Raw genomic sequence first — 16,191 nt, forward strand, 5'->3', positions numbered from 1 at the left:
TGCCTCCTGCACGCCCCCCACTGGGGATCAAGCCCACAACCCGGGCATGTGCCCTGACTGGGAATCAAACCCCGACCTCCTGGATCCCTAGGTCTATGCTCAACTGCTGAGCCACACCGGCCAGGCTCCATGCCCTTGTAAAGTGATTTGTATTGCTAGATGATAGATAGATAGGTAGGTAGATAGAATGATAGATATAGACAAGAGATAGAGATATTAGATATCTGTATAGAAAACATTTTATGTAGTGCTGTTTTATGCCTTTTTATCGATATAACTTTGTTGATATACCTCATACATATTGTTCTGCAGCTGGCCTTTTTCTATTCTATAAATCTTTGTCATTTTAATTACTGCTTAATAGTCCATGGCAATAATACACCACATTTTATTTAGCCTTTCCCTATTTTACTAATACTTGTGTAGTTACATGTTTTAAAAAGTTACATATTTTGGAACTTAACTTAAACTTCAAAGCTGAGAACAGTGGGGGACAAGGACCCCACTTCCAGAGAGAGCTAACGGTCGTAGCCCTCCGGGGTTTGCTGTGTGTGCCAGTCCCATGACTACCATCACCTGTATCCAGCCTTTGTAAGGGAGGGCTTGGGAATCACTGGGAAGATGCTGTAAAAAGAATTCATTCAACAAGTATTTGTTGAGTGTCCACCCCTGCTCTGAGGTCTGTGACATATGGGTTAATAAGACAGAGATCTCTGTCCTCCTGGAGTTTTCACAGGGGGCCTGACAGGTACTTTGGCTATCCTTGGTTCCTCTCTTGGCACCCCAGGGGGTAGGGGTGTGAGATCTTTGAGACCTGTGTCTGCTGCCTGCCTGGTGGAGTCGGTCTAGGGCTGTGGGTCCAACAATGAATGGGTAGAGGAGGGACTGTTGGAGATGGGGGGCCTGAGGAAGCTGATTTCTGAGGGTTGCATGGAAGCTTGGAACGACAATGGGGCTTAAGCTGTCTCTACAAGAGCCAGCCAAGAGGGACACCTGCCTAGGTGTGGTGACCCCATAAGAGGCAATGGATGCAGGGGTAGCGTGGGGAGTGTCAGGGAAAGAGAAAGTGTCCAGAGGACCCTCTGCATGACTTATTAGTGCATCTGGAAAAAGGAGATAATAGTACACCTCTTTGGTGGTTATGAGGGTGAAAATAACGTATGCAACCCTAGGGCAAGTACCTGGACCAGAGACATCTCTGATGCTGTTGTAACCTATCTTTGGCGCCCTCTGGTGGCAAAGATTCAAACTGCCAGCTTGCTTTGCAGGCTATGGCATCCTCCTGTCAGCAGGGGTCACTCACTGGCAGGGTCCTTGACAAGGGGGAGCCTTCCCTGGCTGGACGCCTCCAATTCTGTCCTAGCCTCTGCTCTGGATCCCCTGGGTGGTGATCGTGGCCAAGTTAACTCCAGCTGTGCCGGCCTGGTGCTAAAATTGGTCCACAAGCTCTAAGAGGGCAGCTGACTCCCAGAGCGGCCCCCTCGCTCTCCTGCCCCAGGGAGGCCTGCAAGACAGTTCCCTGCCTTTCCACTTTATAGGCCCAACTCGGACAACTGCCTTGCTTCCCAAATTCCAAGGGATTTATGTCAAGCCTTCCTAGGGGGTCTGGCTGAGATCCAGGTGGGTAGACCCCTCCTCTCCCTCCCCCATGGGGTTTGGGAAAGCAGAGCCCACCAATTCTCTCTCCCTCTCTCTTTCCTTCCTCTCCAATTTCAGCTCTAATTAATTCCTCTATTTCTTTTAAAATAGTTTTCAGTTTCTTAGCTACCCTCTGAGCAAAGGTTAGGCCCACTATTATACTGCTCCCTGTCTTTGAACCTCAGCTGAAACACAAATGAACATCCAACAATTGCCAGGGAAGTTCAGCATTTATATTCACCTATGGTAAAAGCATAAAACCATGCAGGGAATAATCAGCCATAAATTCTGGGAATGGTTACCTGTGGGGAGGGAGACAGGGAAGGGGGTGAGAAAGGATTCTCGGGTTGTGTTAATTGTATCTGTATCATTTGAGTTCTTGAGCTGAGTGGTAGGCAGATAAGTGTTTGTTGTAGTATTAATATAGCTTTTTGTATGCCTGAAAATATGTCCTATTATAAACAATGCATATTTTAAGAGCACCTGTAAGATGAGAAAGAGGAGAGCACATGTACCTGTCTCTTTCAACAGTTTGCCCTGATGGCAGCAGAGAAATCACATGGCACTTGGTGAGAGCTTGGGGTCAGAAAGGGATTAGATAGGTGCTCTCTATGATAATTAGAGTTTTCCCTTGACTGGGGAAAAGAGGAGAAAAATGTTTGTGGTTTCAGTTTCTTGGAAAAATAAAATCTATCTCATTTGCTGCCTGTGTGGGTTGGGCTTTGCTTCCTTCTGGGTGGAGCTGCTTTAAACATACAAGGGAGACCCTCCAGGAACACAGCCAAGCTCAGTTCTTTGTTTCCAGGAATTCAGGACAGAGAGCGGATAGTTGCAAGGTCAAAGTCTTTGAGTAGGAAGAGGGGATGAAATCATAGGAGTTGGGATAGTTTACCCAAAGCAGTGGATGGAAGGCAGAGTTTATGGATACAGATGCTGGGTTGGGAGAGTTGACATTGGAAAGAGAATTCTTTTCTGATTGCATCTAATTTGTTGATGAAATAAGAAGTGATCATTTGAGAGTCAGCTGGGAGGAGATGGTGGTAGAGTCTAGAAGTTGAATTTGCTCTTGAAACTTTGTAGACTTGCTGGATAAAAGCCACACCTATGTGCTGGCCAGATGTCCTTCCACCCAGAAGTGATTTAAGCCTCGGCACCTGTTGTGAGCCCCCTGAAGAATCAGGATGGACTCCCCCACCCAAAACGTTGTTGGGACATGGAGGCTGATGATGTCACACACACACATTCACTGTGTGAATTAGCATATTCTCTGGTGTTGTAAGTAGCTGATGGGAGGTGTGTGGATTCCTGAACAGGGCTACAGATCTCCATCCCAGTGTAGCTGAAACTCATGAAAATAACAGGTTTGTATCACAGTACCCATGCTGAACATTTAAATTTAAATTACAGACATTTCTTTTCAGTCTATTCTCAATGCAGCAGCCATAGTGAACCTGATCTTGTCACGTGTCTGCACCAGGCCCTGCATAGCTTCCCATCTCACTCAGAGCACAAGATCAAGTCCTTGCAGTGGCTTGCGAGGCCTCACACAGCCTGGCTCCCTCTTAACCTCTGACATCGCTTTCTGCCTCCTTCCCTCTTCCTCCCATACCTGGACTCTTTGCCATCTCTGTTCCTTCTACCTGGAACAACTTTCCTCCTCTACCTCGTTTTGCTTCAATACTTCTTCAAATCACACACTGTATGTTTAGTGATTTATCTTATCTCCCCTTGCAGCTTGTAAACTCCAGGAGGACACACATTGCGGTCTGGTTCCGCCCCTGCTCTAACTCAGCGCCTAGATCCGTGTCCACATGGTGGGCCTTCAGTATAGGTTTTTGGAATAACTGAACATCTGTCCATTGCAGAGATTAATGCTATTCTGAAAACCACCTCTTGTCTCCATTAGAAGTTAATATTTACCCTTTTATTATATGACTTTGATCCTATTTCTTATGATCTTTTTTACTCAGAGAGCACACCTCATCCCCTAATTAAGTGATGAACATCTCCCATTAACTGACAGTGGTGGCTGAAGTGACCAGATTCCACATGTACAGCAACTAGGTTTTCCCCTTGGCTGGGAAAGGCGGGCACTATGGCTGTAGTTTCGGTTTCCTGTAAAAGGAAACTTAGCCCATTTGCTCCCTGCTTGGAGCATTTCCTGAGCAGGGCGGAGCTGCTCCAAATATCCAGAGCCAGACCTCACCCTGGAGCTTTTCAGAACATTCTTCTCTAGGTAAGACACAGAGGGGTGGCAGGGGCTGCTGCTCCCCATGGCTCCCAACCTGGGGTGGGCAGTGGGCTCAGGGGGTGTCATGGAGACCCAGACCCATGTGGGTCCATTCCAAGGACGTTCTTTTGTTTCTCATCAGGGTGGCTGCTGGCAGAGAAAGTGGGTCTGGGGGTGGGGTGGAGAGGGACTCAAGCCTGCATCTGCCCCTGGGCTCTGGGACTCTGGGGACAATAAGCCTTGCCCATTCCTGGGTGGGGGTGAGATAGGCAGGGGGAAGAGACCAGTTAGGTTTAGGAGGAACCAGATCAGAGCCATCCCAAGCCTGGGCTTTGGGAGCAGCTGGACCTGGGTCGGTGGCACTTTGACGAGCAAAGCCTTGTGACCTTGGGTGAATCACTCAGCCTCTCTGTGCCAGACAGTGTTTTCTCATTTGTAAGGGGCAGATAGCAACCTCACCTTTAACACCTTTACCTCTGGGTTAGTGAAGAGATTGCCTCAGAGCGGGAACCCAGAATAGCCTTTAAAGTGCTGTTGGTTCTGATTTTCTAATTCTGGTGCCTTTTAAGTTGCTGCATGGAGATTTAAGGGAATTCTAGGAAAATTAAGGAGGTGATGCTGGCGTTTTCAGGAGGAAGGAAGCAGCCCACCTGAGGAAATAAAATCCACCCCCTCCACCCTGTCCTCTACTTACAGGTCCTTGCATAACCCCAACCCCCACACCTGAACCCTCTCCAGGTCTGCTGACGCCCAGCTCAGAGAAGCCTCTGTGTCCCCGCCCCCCCCAGCCCCTTTAGAGGTGGTGGGGGAAACCCCATTTCAATCTGTCCATCCCCCATGAGAGCTGCACTCTTCCTGCAGGTGTGACTCCCCTGGGTGCGGCCATGGAAGGCATCATAGCCTCTTCCCTCGCTAAGACAGCGATCCTGGCCAAAGCTGGCGGGATGGCCTCTGGCACTGTCCTGGCTGGACTGTCATCAGTGGGTAAGTGTTCCTGGGAGGCTGGTGGGGGGCGAGGAGGAGGTGGGGGAGGAGGGCGCAGGGAGCATCCTGCTAGGGCCCCTCGGGGAAGGGGAGGGTGACATTACCTGCAGCCTCTCTCCCCTCCCAGTCCTCCCTCTCAGGTGCCCGTCCTGGCTGGCAGAGGGTCTCCTCCCACCCAGACTGAGGGGCCTTTGCCTGGGTCCTGCTCCCTGGCTCCCATTTCCCCTGGGTTCACCACCAGAATTCACCACCAGAATTCACCTTCAGTTTTTTACCTATGTGTCCAGCCATCCTTCCATAGCAGTTTGTAATGCTGGGTCTCAGATGCAGAGTGTCGATTTTAACAAAATTCCTCAGTTTGGGCCCATTTTCTTTGTTAGCTCATGTGAGCCCCTTCTTGGATTTTTTCTTCTTTATTTTGCTGTTTATCTTCTCTTTTGCCCCCACCCCCAAAGTCAGCCTAATATGTTTAATGTGTATCTGTTTCTCATATATATTTTTGCAAAATGGCTATTTTCTGTTTGCATGTGTTTTCATTTACTTAGAGGATAATGTATATTTCATACTATTGCTTTTTTGGTTTTTGCATGAAAAACTGTTTTTGAGATCAGTCAGTGTCTGCAGGTGAGCATCCAGTCCTTGCTTCCACCTGCTGCCAAATGATGGTGTGTGCACCCACCAGGCTTTACCTTTCTCTCCCCTGGGTAGGCACCCGGGGATCCCCAATCCCCCCACCAGCACAAACAGCCTCTGACCACCGCCTGCCCTCTGACCCCTGTGCACTCACCCTTTGTTCTTCCTCAGGGCTCACCCTGTCATCCAACGCTGCCCTGGGCTCGGCTGCATCTGCCCTGGGGTCCATGCTGGGGACACTGAAAGCCTCCTGTGTCCTGGGATCCCCCGTGGCAGCCCTGACTGCTTGCCCACTTGGAGGTAACTGGCCTTGGGCCCCCACTGAGCACACAGAAGTGTGACAAGAAAGTTAGGACCTGGGCCACCGCCAACAGTCCTTCCTATTTGTGAGAAATAAGGAGGATCCTCAGCTGGTGATCAGAAAATAAGAACAGCTGGATTTTCTCAAACGAGTGACATCTTAGTCACTAGGCTTAGCATTTGACATTGATCAATTGGTTTCATTCTCATAACAACCCCAGAAGAGCTAATATTGTCCTTTATTTACAGACGAAGATACTACTGTAGTCCTGGTCAGGTAACTCAATTGGTTAGAGTGCCAAGGTTGAGGGTTCGATCCCCAGCCAGGGCACATACAAAAATCAACCAATGAATGCATCAACAACATTCAGTGGAACAACAAGTCAGTGCTTCTTCTCCCCACCCCCCGCCTCTCTCTTCCTTCCTTCCTCTGAAATCAATTTTTAAAAACATTCTTTTTTTAAAAAAAGAAAGAAATCATTGTGCAGGAGCCCTGGGCAGGAAGGGAAGGTCAGGGTGCTGGGAACTGAATTAGAAAGGAAATGCAGAGGCTCGGCCTTGGGAGGAGACCTCAGGAAGGGCAGTTTCTGAACTGCACAGAAGGGCCAAGCCACCCTCCCCAAGGGGGACCACTGGGGCCGCCTGCCTCGCACGCAGGTTGTCAAGCAGCACCCATTTCCCCTGGGCCTTCTGATATTGGGGCCCCAGAACACCAAGTCACAGGCCCGGCATCCCCTCTCCAGCTGAGCAATAGCAATAAGCGGCAAGCCCATTCTAACTGGGCTCTTGATTTTTGAGTCATACCCCAGCCCGGTGACCGCTCTGACCGGTCAGTTTGGGTTTACATACCCTGTCTCTTTACTTTCTCCATCGTCAACTCAAGGCTCTCTCCCTGGAGAGCAGGCTGAGCTCACTCCCGCACGTCTTGCTATCTTCAGAACTCCTGGCCCCCACTGGACTCAAAGATTGCAGTCCTGGCCACTATGGCTGCAGCAGACAAGACGGCTCTTTGCTCCCCAGGGACCCACAGCGTTGGAGAGCCAGGCCCATGCACGCCTAAATATGACCCGAGCCCTGGCTGGTGCACCAAAAGGTTGCTGGCTTGATTCCCAGGCAGGGCACATGCCTGGGTGCGTGCGGGAAGTAGCCAATCGATGTTCTGCTCTCACATCGATGTTTCTCTTTCTCTCTCCCTCTCCCTTCCTCTCTCTCTAATCAAACAAACAAAATCAATGAAACTATTTCAGAATAGTAACAATAATAATAATATGATCCAGTGTTGTGAATTGCTCCTGCCCCGGGGGAGCAAGGATGAGTTCTGATTGGGAGGATCTGGGATGGCTTCCTGAAGGAGGGGGCAGCAAGTCAGGCCCTGAAGAATCAGGAGCCTTCAACTCATTCAAGCATTCAACAGCCCTTGCCTGACTTCAGTCAGGCAGTGCACATGAAGCACATTCTCTCTACGTGAGGGCTGATGGCTGACTGAAGAGCTTTTTAAATTCCCCACTACGCAAGCATTGACCCTATTTTAGATGAACTAACATCCCAGCCCAATCAAACTACCGCGCCCTGAATTACTTGGCCGGGGATTCCGCCTTTGCTGAGAAGATGCTGCAGCCGCTTGCTAGGGTTTTGTTTTTGTTTTGTTTTTGGTGTTAACCAAACCTGGCCTGAAAGACAGAGAAAAAGAAAGATAACTTCTGATCTCCCCACAAACCCCAACCAATGAGCAGGCAGATAAAACCAACCAAAACTGTACACTACGACTGAATTTTCAGGCACACGGACCTCAAAGCCCGTCTCCAGATGCCTCTAGGCCAAGGCTGCACATCCACTTAGGATGGGTGACCAGACTCCCCAGCAATGCTCACCACCCTCTCCCCTCTTAGAAATCCCACTTCTCTGAGTAAAGGGGGGCAGGCGTGGGGAGTATCAGGCAGGGTCATTCCTTCCTGTGCTCCTCACCTTGGGGAAACCCCCTCCCCATGGGTGGGCCATGAACTCAGGGCGTGGAGGGGAGGCCAGTGTGGATCTACTCACAGAATGTTCTTTTGGTTTTCAGCCAAGGCTGCTGCAGTTGTCATCGGAGGAGGTAAGTTTCTTTAGGGAAGGGACTCAAGTCCCTGTCTGTCCCCAGACTAGGGGCCTTGTGCTCCGCCCAGGTTTGCCCGAGGCCTCACATAGATGGTAGGGAAGGAGATGAGCAAGAGGCAAGTGACTGGAAACAAGGAGCAGTGTGTGGAGGCAGCCCAGGCGGGGCCCTGTCTCCTCTTTGCAGACCATTAGCTGTGTGACCTTGGAGGTTTCTGTGAACCCCTCTAAGCTCCCATTTCCTCCTCTGACAAATGGGCCAACATTGCCCATTTAGGGCTATCCTGAGGGTTACCTAGGATGAACCGTGTGTAGTCAGAACAGAGGCAGGGCAGTAAAGAGATGCTATCTGCTCAGCAGCCCTGGGCGCAGTGGCTTCTGATTGCTCTGTGGTGACACCATGGGGCCCTGGGGTTGGGACTCATGCAGGGATCAGGATGCACTCCTTGCTTATGCTAGGCCCTGGGTGAGTGGGATTGATCATATTAAAGATTTCTTCAGCAAAGACATGGAGCTGGTGAGCCACACCCTAGTTTCTGCATCTTACTGATGGAGACATGGAGAACCAGAGGACAAGTGGCTTTCCCAAGGAAGGTCCTACTGCAGACCAGAGCTGGGCCTGGAGCTCTGTCCCTGGCAGCCCCACAGCCCTTCCTGCTTTCCCCACCCATCCTGTGACTGCTGGCCTGGCCCGTATTCTCTCCCAAGTTCAGAGTTCACCCTCTTCTTCACCCCTCGAGGTCCCCCAAGCTTGACCCCGTGTGTGTGTGTGAGGGGGAGATCTGTTTCTCTGAGTGTCACCTTGACCTAGCTCCTTTCCCTGGACAGCTGTAACCGTGGGCGCTGTGCCCGTGGTCCTGGGCACCTTGGGCTTCACCAGCGGAGGAATCGCTGCCTCCTCCATAGCGGCCAAGATGATGTCCGTGGCCGCCATCGCCAACGGGGGAGGGGTTGCCTCTGGCAGCCTTGTGGCTACTCTGCAGTCCATTGGTGAGTGTCCCTGGTGGGGCGAGAAGGGCCAGAGCTTCAGATGGTCCAGCCCAGATCCTACCCCCAGCGATCCTCAGTCTCTCCCAGCCTCCGTCTCACCCTCCATGTCCTCTCTCTGGGTTTCTCTGAAGGAGACGTAGGAGAGAGGGAAGGAGGCATGGCCTGGGCTGTGCAGGTTCAGGTGGGCCTGCTGGGTTACCTGGAGCGTCTTCACCCCACCTGGGGATCAGCCTCCTTCCCTGGAGAGCTAGGCAGCTTCCAGCTCTTGGTTTAACCCCTGGAGTTAATGCCACTGGGTAGCTGCCTGCAGCAGTCCCCCCCCCCCCCCAGAGCAGAGATACGGGGTTTGGGGAAAGCGAGGAGGGTGCCAGGTGGGGTGTCTGGGCCTCAAGCCCTCCTGCGGGGCCCCGGAACCTCCAACCCCACAGAGCTGTCCCTGCCTGCCTGCCCCTCTCTGCTCACCCTCTTCTTCCTCCCCAGGAGCATCAGGACTGTCCCTGTCGTCCAAAGTCATCCTTGGCTCCACTGGATCTGCCCTGGTGTCCCTCATAGTATAACTCCCTGTCACTCCAGTGCAGAGAAAACCAAGTGAGGCCCTTTTCACCAGTCTGATGCAGTGGGAACCAGACCCGGGGTGACAGTGCCACATGCTGCACCCCCTGAGGAATAAAAATGAAGTGTGCACACTGTCTCGGATCCCTTCCTTCTCTCTTGCAGTCATGCAGGAAAGCTCACTTCTCTTTCCCAACCATGTGGTCGCCGAGCCACATGTGTGGGCTGCAGTGAGCGGAAGGAACCTCCATGGGAAGACTGGAAGCTGCCCCTGCGCAGCTTCTGACTCTGAACACGACCCTGGCAGGTCAGCTTCTCTGTGGGCCTGCGTTTGCCCCTCTCTAAGTGGGGAGTTGATCTAAGTGACCTCAAAGATCCCAGCCAGGAGGGGCATTGGCTCAGTTTGTGTGCAGAGCCAGGAAAGGGCGGGTGGAGTGACATCCTGTTGGAGACATGTGAAAGCCGGAGTCTCATTTGCACACTCACCGCACCCCTGGCCTCGACACACCCAACGGCCATTTCCTAAGTGGCCCGGCTCAGGCTTCCAAAGCACAGGCTCTGCGATGCCACTGCCGCAGCCATGGCCCTTCCCCCTTCCCACAGCCAGAAGGCAAAGCTCGTGTATCAGGGTCTGACCTTTCTGCTTCAGGGCTTTTGCCCCAAAACGTGCTTCTCGTCCCAGAACAAGGTCGTGTAGAAACTTATCGCTGGGATGGGTTTCATCCCAGAGCATAGAAAATTCACTTCCATGTTGATTCACATGCCCTTTCCACAAGCTCTGAGCATGTGCTGTGGGTCAGGCCCCAGGCTGGGTGCTAGGGAACCCCACCTTTTCCTGGGCAGTGCTCCTGGGCTGCTGGGCGATGGACCACAGGTAGGTAGCCACCGGGATGGCCCCCGATAAGTGCATTGCTGGGGGGGGGGGTCGTGCAGGGGAAGCCAGGTGACAGCAGTGTCTTTGTCCATTTGCGCTGCTGTAACAAAAACCTCAAGGACTGGGTGGCTTATAAACAAAAGAAATGTATTTCTCCCAGTCTTGGAGGCTGGAAGTCAAAGACCAAGGCATTGGCAAAGACAAGGCTGGTGAGAGCCTGCTTCCTGGACAGTCTTCTTTCACGGAGTCCTCCGATGACAGACAGAAGGGATGAGAGCTCTCTCTGGTCTCCCTATAAGGGCATTAAATTCCAGGCAGAAAGGCTCCACCCTTGGGGGTTAGGATTTATACATGAATTTGGGGGGGACACGAACATTCAAACCATAGCAGGCATGTTGGGAAAGGGAGCTTGGACTTGATCCTGGGAGTTTTGGAGAGACACTGAAGGGTTTTCAGCATGACAGTGACCCAGTCACAGACCTTACAGCCTGTACACCCTGCCCTGGGCACTGTGAGCAGTCCAGCAGGATCTCAGCTCCTAAGAAGAACTAAACCTATGAGTCTAGTGGGCATTTCAGAAAAGTAAACAACTCGTGTTGGGAGCTGGCTGAATGCACTCTGGCAGCCCCATGATTTCTGAAATTCCTGGCTTCAGTTGACCCTCGGGACTCCAGGACTCTGGGTCCTCCCCTGTGGAATTCCAGGGTCCCTGCCTGCCCTCAGGAGCCCCCATGTCAGGAAAGCCAGGAACTGCTAACCAAGTTCTGGTGCACAGTGGCTTAGTGTGCTGCAGGGGACTGCACAGAGAGGGAGAGGCGAATTCTCATTGTGGCAATCTAGGATGGCTTCCTATGGAGACTAGTGTCTTCGTCAGTGTGGCAGAGGCTGCTAGAAGTCACCCCAGGTCTACTCTTTCCTCTGGCTCACATGAAGAGAGCCCTGATTTGGGGCCAGGTGCATCATCTCCAGTGAAGGACTGCATTCCAGCCCTTCTTGCAGTTAGGTGTACTCACAGTACTGGGTTCCGGTGATAGGTGAGCAGAGACAAAGTCTGCAACTCTAAGGGGAGTGGGTGGGACAACCTTGGCCCCTTCCCAAGGGCTCTGCTGCAGGCAGGAGAGTGACCATCTTCCACCCTGCAGATGAGAGCAGCACCTTGAGGAAGGCAGAGCAACAAGAGTGCAGGACCCTGGGTCTCCCAGAGCAGTACTGGCTGAGATTTTTATATGACTAAGTAACAGAGAAAGAAACTTCTATTGTTTCAGCCAAGTGGGCCTATTATACAGCCAGCAAACATCCATTCTAATGAACACAATAGGAAATCTTTCAATTGCAAGCAACAGAAAAATCAATCCAATGAAGAGAATTTATCTGTTCTTTCTCAATACACCATTAAAACAACAGTAAAGGACTAAAGCAAGGCTTAAACCCCACATAGACCAAGAGAAGGGGAGAGATGACAGGAACACAATTTTAGAAGCCAGGAATCACATGGGCATGCGTTTCTACTTGGCAGTACCAAGGAAGTTCATCTTAAGTGGAGAAGGGAAGAAAGAGGCGACTGTGTGCTGTAGGACCGCCAAAAGCTCAGCCACTGGAGGGACATGTCCTTCTGGAGTTCAGGGAGAGGGCTGGTCTCCATAGAAAGGCAGATCCCCAAGTACCCTTCCAGCAGACGACTGGAAGTTTATTTTTGGTGAGGTTGTGTTTCTGTGCCAGGAGGTACCAGGAGCTTCATACTAAAAACGAGAGTGTCCATACAAGTATGGAGACCCTTAATCATCTTCAGCAATAGGCACCCAGGGCGCTGGAATTCAAGTTACAACATTCAGAGCAGAGGGAGGAAGAATCTTCTGGGGAATCTTACCAGCCCAAGAAAAGAACTACTCACATCTGACATCTGGGGAGGGGGTGGGGGTGGGGGGAGTGCCTGTTGAAAGGCTCAGGGAATCACAGTATAGGCCTGCAGTTGACAAGAGCCATTCTGATGGCAGGGCCTGTCGTAGGACATCTACAAAGACTTGACCCTCAGGTCTGGGAAGTGCTCAGCCCCTCATGACTCTGGCCCTCTCTCTCCTGCACCCCCAGCCCTGGGCACTCCCCCTCTGAGAGGGAACCAAGGTGGGAGCCACAGCACTGGTCTGTGATTGTGGAAAACAGGGGGTACAGCAAGGGGTCCTAAGGTGAGAGGAGTGTAGTGGGCCTAGAAGGGGTATGGATGGAGGTGTCATGACTTTCATAACACCTGGACTGGGGGAGGGAGGAAAGGGATTCTGTTTCCCAGGAGCCCCGCCCCCTGTCCTCCTGGGTCCCACAGCAACTTCTAGGGCACCCTAAATACCGACAGAGCAACTCCAAAGCTCCAAAACAAGAGAATCAAAACAACATTAAAAAGATATTTACTGTAGTCAAGACTGCCCATGACTCATCTCAGAAAACCCACACACCATTACAAGAAAGGGGATGCTGCCTGTTTGATAGATGTTGTTAAAAGAACCTGTAAGAAATGACCCAAAGTCCCCAACTCCTACTGTACTGAAAATGGCCATCTTTCCCATAAGCTGAATGGTCTGCTCCGTAGGTTCTTTTCAGATCTGGAGCCTTAAACTGGCTCCATACCCAACAGCTCCCTGCCAGCTGCTTTCTTAAGCAACCTGCCTGTGTTCAGGGAAATAAGGCTGTTTTCATCATGAATCAAACAATTTCAAATTAATGAAGAGAGTCGGGGGCAGGGAGGGGAGAGTGGTTCATCGGTCGGTGGTCCATCCCCGGGCCAGCCCCAGCGAGACTCTCTTGAGTAGCTTTGGTAATAGAGGGAAAGGTAACGGAGAAGGAACATTTTTCAAACTGAAATTGTGCAGTGCTTTCCATGATAAATTGCAAAGACTTAGGGATGGCCTGCTGGTTTGAGTGACTTACCCCATGGCCTTTGGCTTCTGGCATTGTCCAGGGGAGCCTGGCTTGGGGGCCAGGCCCCAAGCTGAGCTGTGTTCTCTGCCGGGATTCCGACAGACCTGGGCCTGTCTGGGGGTCCTGACCAGGTAGGCACTGTGAGACAGACTGTAGAGCCTCCTGTCAGCCTCCCCCTGAGGGAAGGAGATGGATGGAGCCTGAACCCCGCCAGATGTCAGGGACAATCTGATACAGTGCTGTGGCTGTCTTGAGCTCAGCCCTATGGGCTCCTGAGTGGGCCTGGAAGCCATCTTACGCTGAGACCCCGAAGCAAGGATTTGAATGCAAGTGGTTTATTGAGGGGTGACTCCAGGGAGCACAAATGGAGGACTTGAGGGTGAAACAGGGAGGGACAGGCAGCCAAGAAAGGGCCCATTAATGAATGAGTTTGCACTGTGGGCAACTGAAGCCAACTAGGGGCCCTGCCACTTCAACTCGCGTAGGGTTTCAAGAAAAGTTATGATTGTGTGGGTTGTCTGCCTTTTTCTTGTGGAGGGTGGCAGTGACCCTCTCTCCAGCTTTCCACACTCTTAAGCAGTGGATGTGGACATGGAGTGGCCTACAAAAGGCAGCCTGTGCCCCCTGGAGGCCTCCTCAAGACCATCTACTGGGGTGTAAGCAGAAGTCTTAGAGCTCCTGTTTTTATTTTACATCTCATCCTTAAAAACAAACAAACAAACAAACAAAAAACTCCAGAGAATGACACCTCTCTGGCAGGAAATAAGATCTCATCCTGGAGGTGAATGGAGACTCAGGGACACCCCAAAGCCCTTGTTGCCAGGGTAGGAGCTGATGAATGTCAGTTCCTGTATGATTTTCCAGACATAAGATAGCGACTTAAAAAAATAATAATACATATATATATATATATATCTATATATATATCTTTATTGATTTCAGAGAGAGGAAGGGAGAGGGAGAGAGAGAGAGACAGAAACATCAATGATGAGAGTCATTGATCAGCTGCCTCCTGCATGCCTCCAACTGGGGATCGAGCCCATAACTGGGCATGTGCCCTGACCTGGAATGGAACCACGATCTCCTGGATCCTAGGTCAATGAACTGCTGAGCCACGCCCGGCAGGGCAGGATAGTGACATTTGATTCAGTCTCCTCCCCTGAAGTGCCAGAGTCCATGTAACTTCTGGCATCCTATATTGCCCTGGGGGGTTGCTTGCCAGCCTCCCTGCAGGAATTGTGAGGTCAGGGAAGGCTGGTGTCTCTCACCTCTGGATGTCTAGTGCCCATCGAGGAGGAAGGACAAAGGGCCCTGCGGTCAGTGGCTCAATATGCATCCCGGCTACCCCCCACCCTGGCCTCCCCACAGCAACCTTTATCACCCCGCCCGCTGAATGAAGGGTACATTGAGGCCCTGGGTTAGACAGCCCATCCATTGTAAGACTAAGACCAACCAAAGCCTCCTGCCATCTGACTCTGTGCTTGATCAGCCTGCCACCCTCTCTGCCCCTCCAGGACAGGCAGGTCTGGAGAACGGGGAGAACCAGAAACCTCTAAGGCACAACATCCCAGCCAGAGCTGCAAGGAACGAAGACAGGGAGGTGCATCTGCACATGATCTTTATTTCTGAGGCTTCTCTGACCTGAGTGGGGGTTTCAGAGGTTTGACTTTGGACACATTTTCTCCTGGCTGGTCACTTTCAGCCCTGGGTGAGGCCTCGGGAGAGGGAGGGGGTGCCTGTTTTGAACCTCCCAGCAAGGCCCCCAAAACTGACCCAGCGGAGGCCAGGAGGACATTGGATGATGTAGAGAGTCCAGCTGCCCCTGGGGGAGAAGAGAGGGTGAGCACGGGGAACATGCAGTGGCCAGTGACCCAGAGACCCCACCTGGACCCCTCCTCGAGGACCTGAAACCTGCAGGGCTCGGCTTTGGGGAGGGGATGCTGGAGGCGGCAGAGAGGAGACAGGGTGAATTCATGGGAAGTCCCTGGTCCTCCTTCCCCTCCTGCTGCCCAGGACACTTACCCACGGACTGCAGAGTAGCCACCAGGCTACCGGCGGAGATTCCGCCCCCGTTGGCGACGGCGGCGGCTGACATCATCTTGGCCGCTACGGAGGAGGCAGCGATTCCTGCGCTGGTGAAGCCCAGGGCGCCCAGCACCACGGGCACAGCGCCCACGGCCACCACTGCGGGGAAATGGGTCGGGACGTGGGCTCTGGGGAGTGCACCCCCTTAGGAACTCCTGGACAGCGTGTGCTCCGAGCACCGGAGCCAGCAGCTTGGAGAGGGGGGCCAGGGTAAAGGGCCAGCGGGGGGGGGCAGAGATGTCAAAGGAGGTCGAGGCACAGCCCTGGCTGCGTCTCTAACGTGACACTGGGGAAGTCGCTAGCCCTCGGTGGCCTCAGCTTTGTGCGTGTGTGTAAATGGGGGGGTGTGTGTGTGAAATAAACCATTCAAATGACCTCATTACTCAAGGAGCCGCTAGGTCGGGGATCCACGTGGCCCTCCCGCGGGAGTGTGCTCTCGGCCCCTAAGATCCCCTCGGGCCGCGGGGAGGGGCCGGGGCGGGGCGGAGCAGCCCTCGGAGCCCCCTGCGCCGCGTGGGGAAGGGCCCCCACCCCGCGCGGGTCGCGGGTCGCGGGCCCGGGGGAGGGCTGGCGGCGGGGGGGACGCAGGTAACTCACCCCCGCCGATTCCCGCGGCAGCCGCTGTCTCTAGGACACGAGGGGGTGGGGGAGACGACAGCCAGTTAGTGCTGGAGGGAGCGGTGGGCAGTAGCGACTCCCCCGGCCCTCGGTGGGCTGGAGCCGGGGAGGCCGGCCCCCTCCAGCCCGCGCAGGCCGCCACCCCGGGGGAAGCAAGACTCACTCATCACGGTGAGGCCGCGGGTCCGCATCGGCTCGGGAGCTGACTGCCGCGTGGGCTCTTCCTTTCCCAGCGAACCACCCGGGCGCCGCCTGCCTCACCCGGGACGCAGCGCCGCAGCGCGCC

General features: G+C 52.9%; 2 protein-coding genes across 5 annotated transcripts; one reads left to right on the forward strand and one right to left on the reverse strand.

The window, feature by feature from the left end:
• Nucleotides 1-3,608: 3,608 nt before the first annotated feature.
• Nucleotides 3,609-9,555, forward strand: LOC308568411 (interferon alpha-inducible protein 27-like protein 1). The gene is made up of 6 exons (XM_081161342.1): nt 3,609-3,874; nt 4,730-4,852; nt 5,657-5,785; nt 7,848-7,877; nt 8,705-8,866; nt 9,347-9,555. The coding sequence occupies exons 2-6, from the start codon at nt 4,753-4,755 to the stop codon at nt 9,421-9,423; spliced, it is 498 nt and encodes a 165-aa protein (XP_081017468.1). The 5' UTR covers nt 3,609-3,874; nt 4,730-4,752; the 3' UTR covers nt 9,424-9,555.
• A 4,616-nt stretch (nt 9,556-14,171) lies between these two features.
• IFI27L2 (interferon alpha inducible protein 27 like 2) lies at nt 14,172-16,191 on the reverse strand. Of its 4 annotated transcripts, XR_013999073.1 has the most exons (6): nt 16,069-16,191; nt 15,885-15,914; nt 15,225-15,386; nt 14,976-15,024; nt 14,656-14,779; nt 14,172-14,429 (listed from the first exon to the last, which is right to left on the reverse strand). XR_013999073.1 is itself a non-coding variant. In XM_081140995.1 (5 exons), exons 1-5 carry the CDS (start codon nt 16,094-16,096, stop codon nt 14,396-14,398), a joined length of 303 nt encoding a protein of 100 aa, XP_080997121.1. In that variant the 5' UTR covers nt 16,097-16,191; the 3' UTR covers nt 14,172-14,395. The 4 variants fall into 4 exon arrangements, 3 of the variants coding, with proteins under 3 accessions (XP_080997121.1, XP_080997122.1, XP_080997120.1); XM_081140995.1 differs by lacking the exon at nt 14,656-14,779; XM_081140996.1 differs by lacking the exon at nt 14,172-14,429 and having other exon boundaries at nt 14,437-14,779.

Source organism: Miniopterus schreibersii (assembly GCF_964146895.1).
Source record: "Miniopterus schreibersii genome assembly, chromosome: 1".
Taxonomy (NCBI): Eukaryota; Metazoa; Chordata; class Mammalia; order Chiroptera; family Miniopteridae; genus Miniopterus; species Miniopterus schreibersii.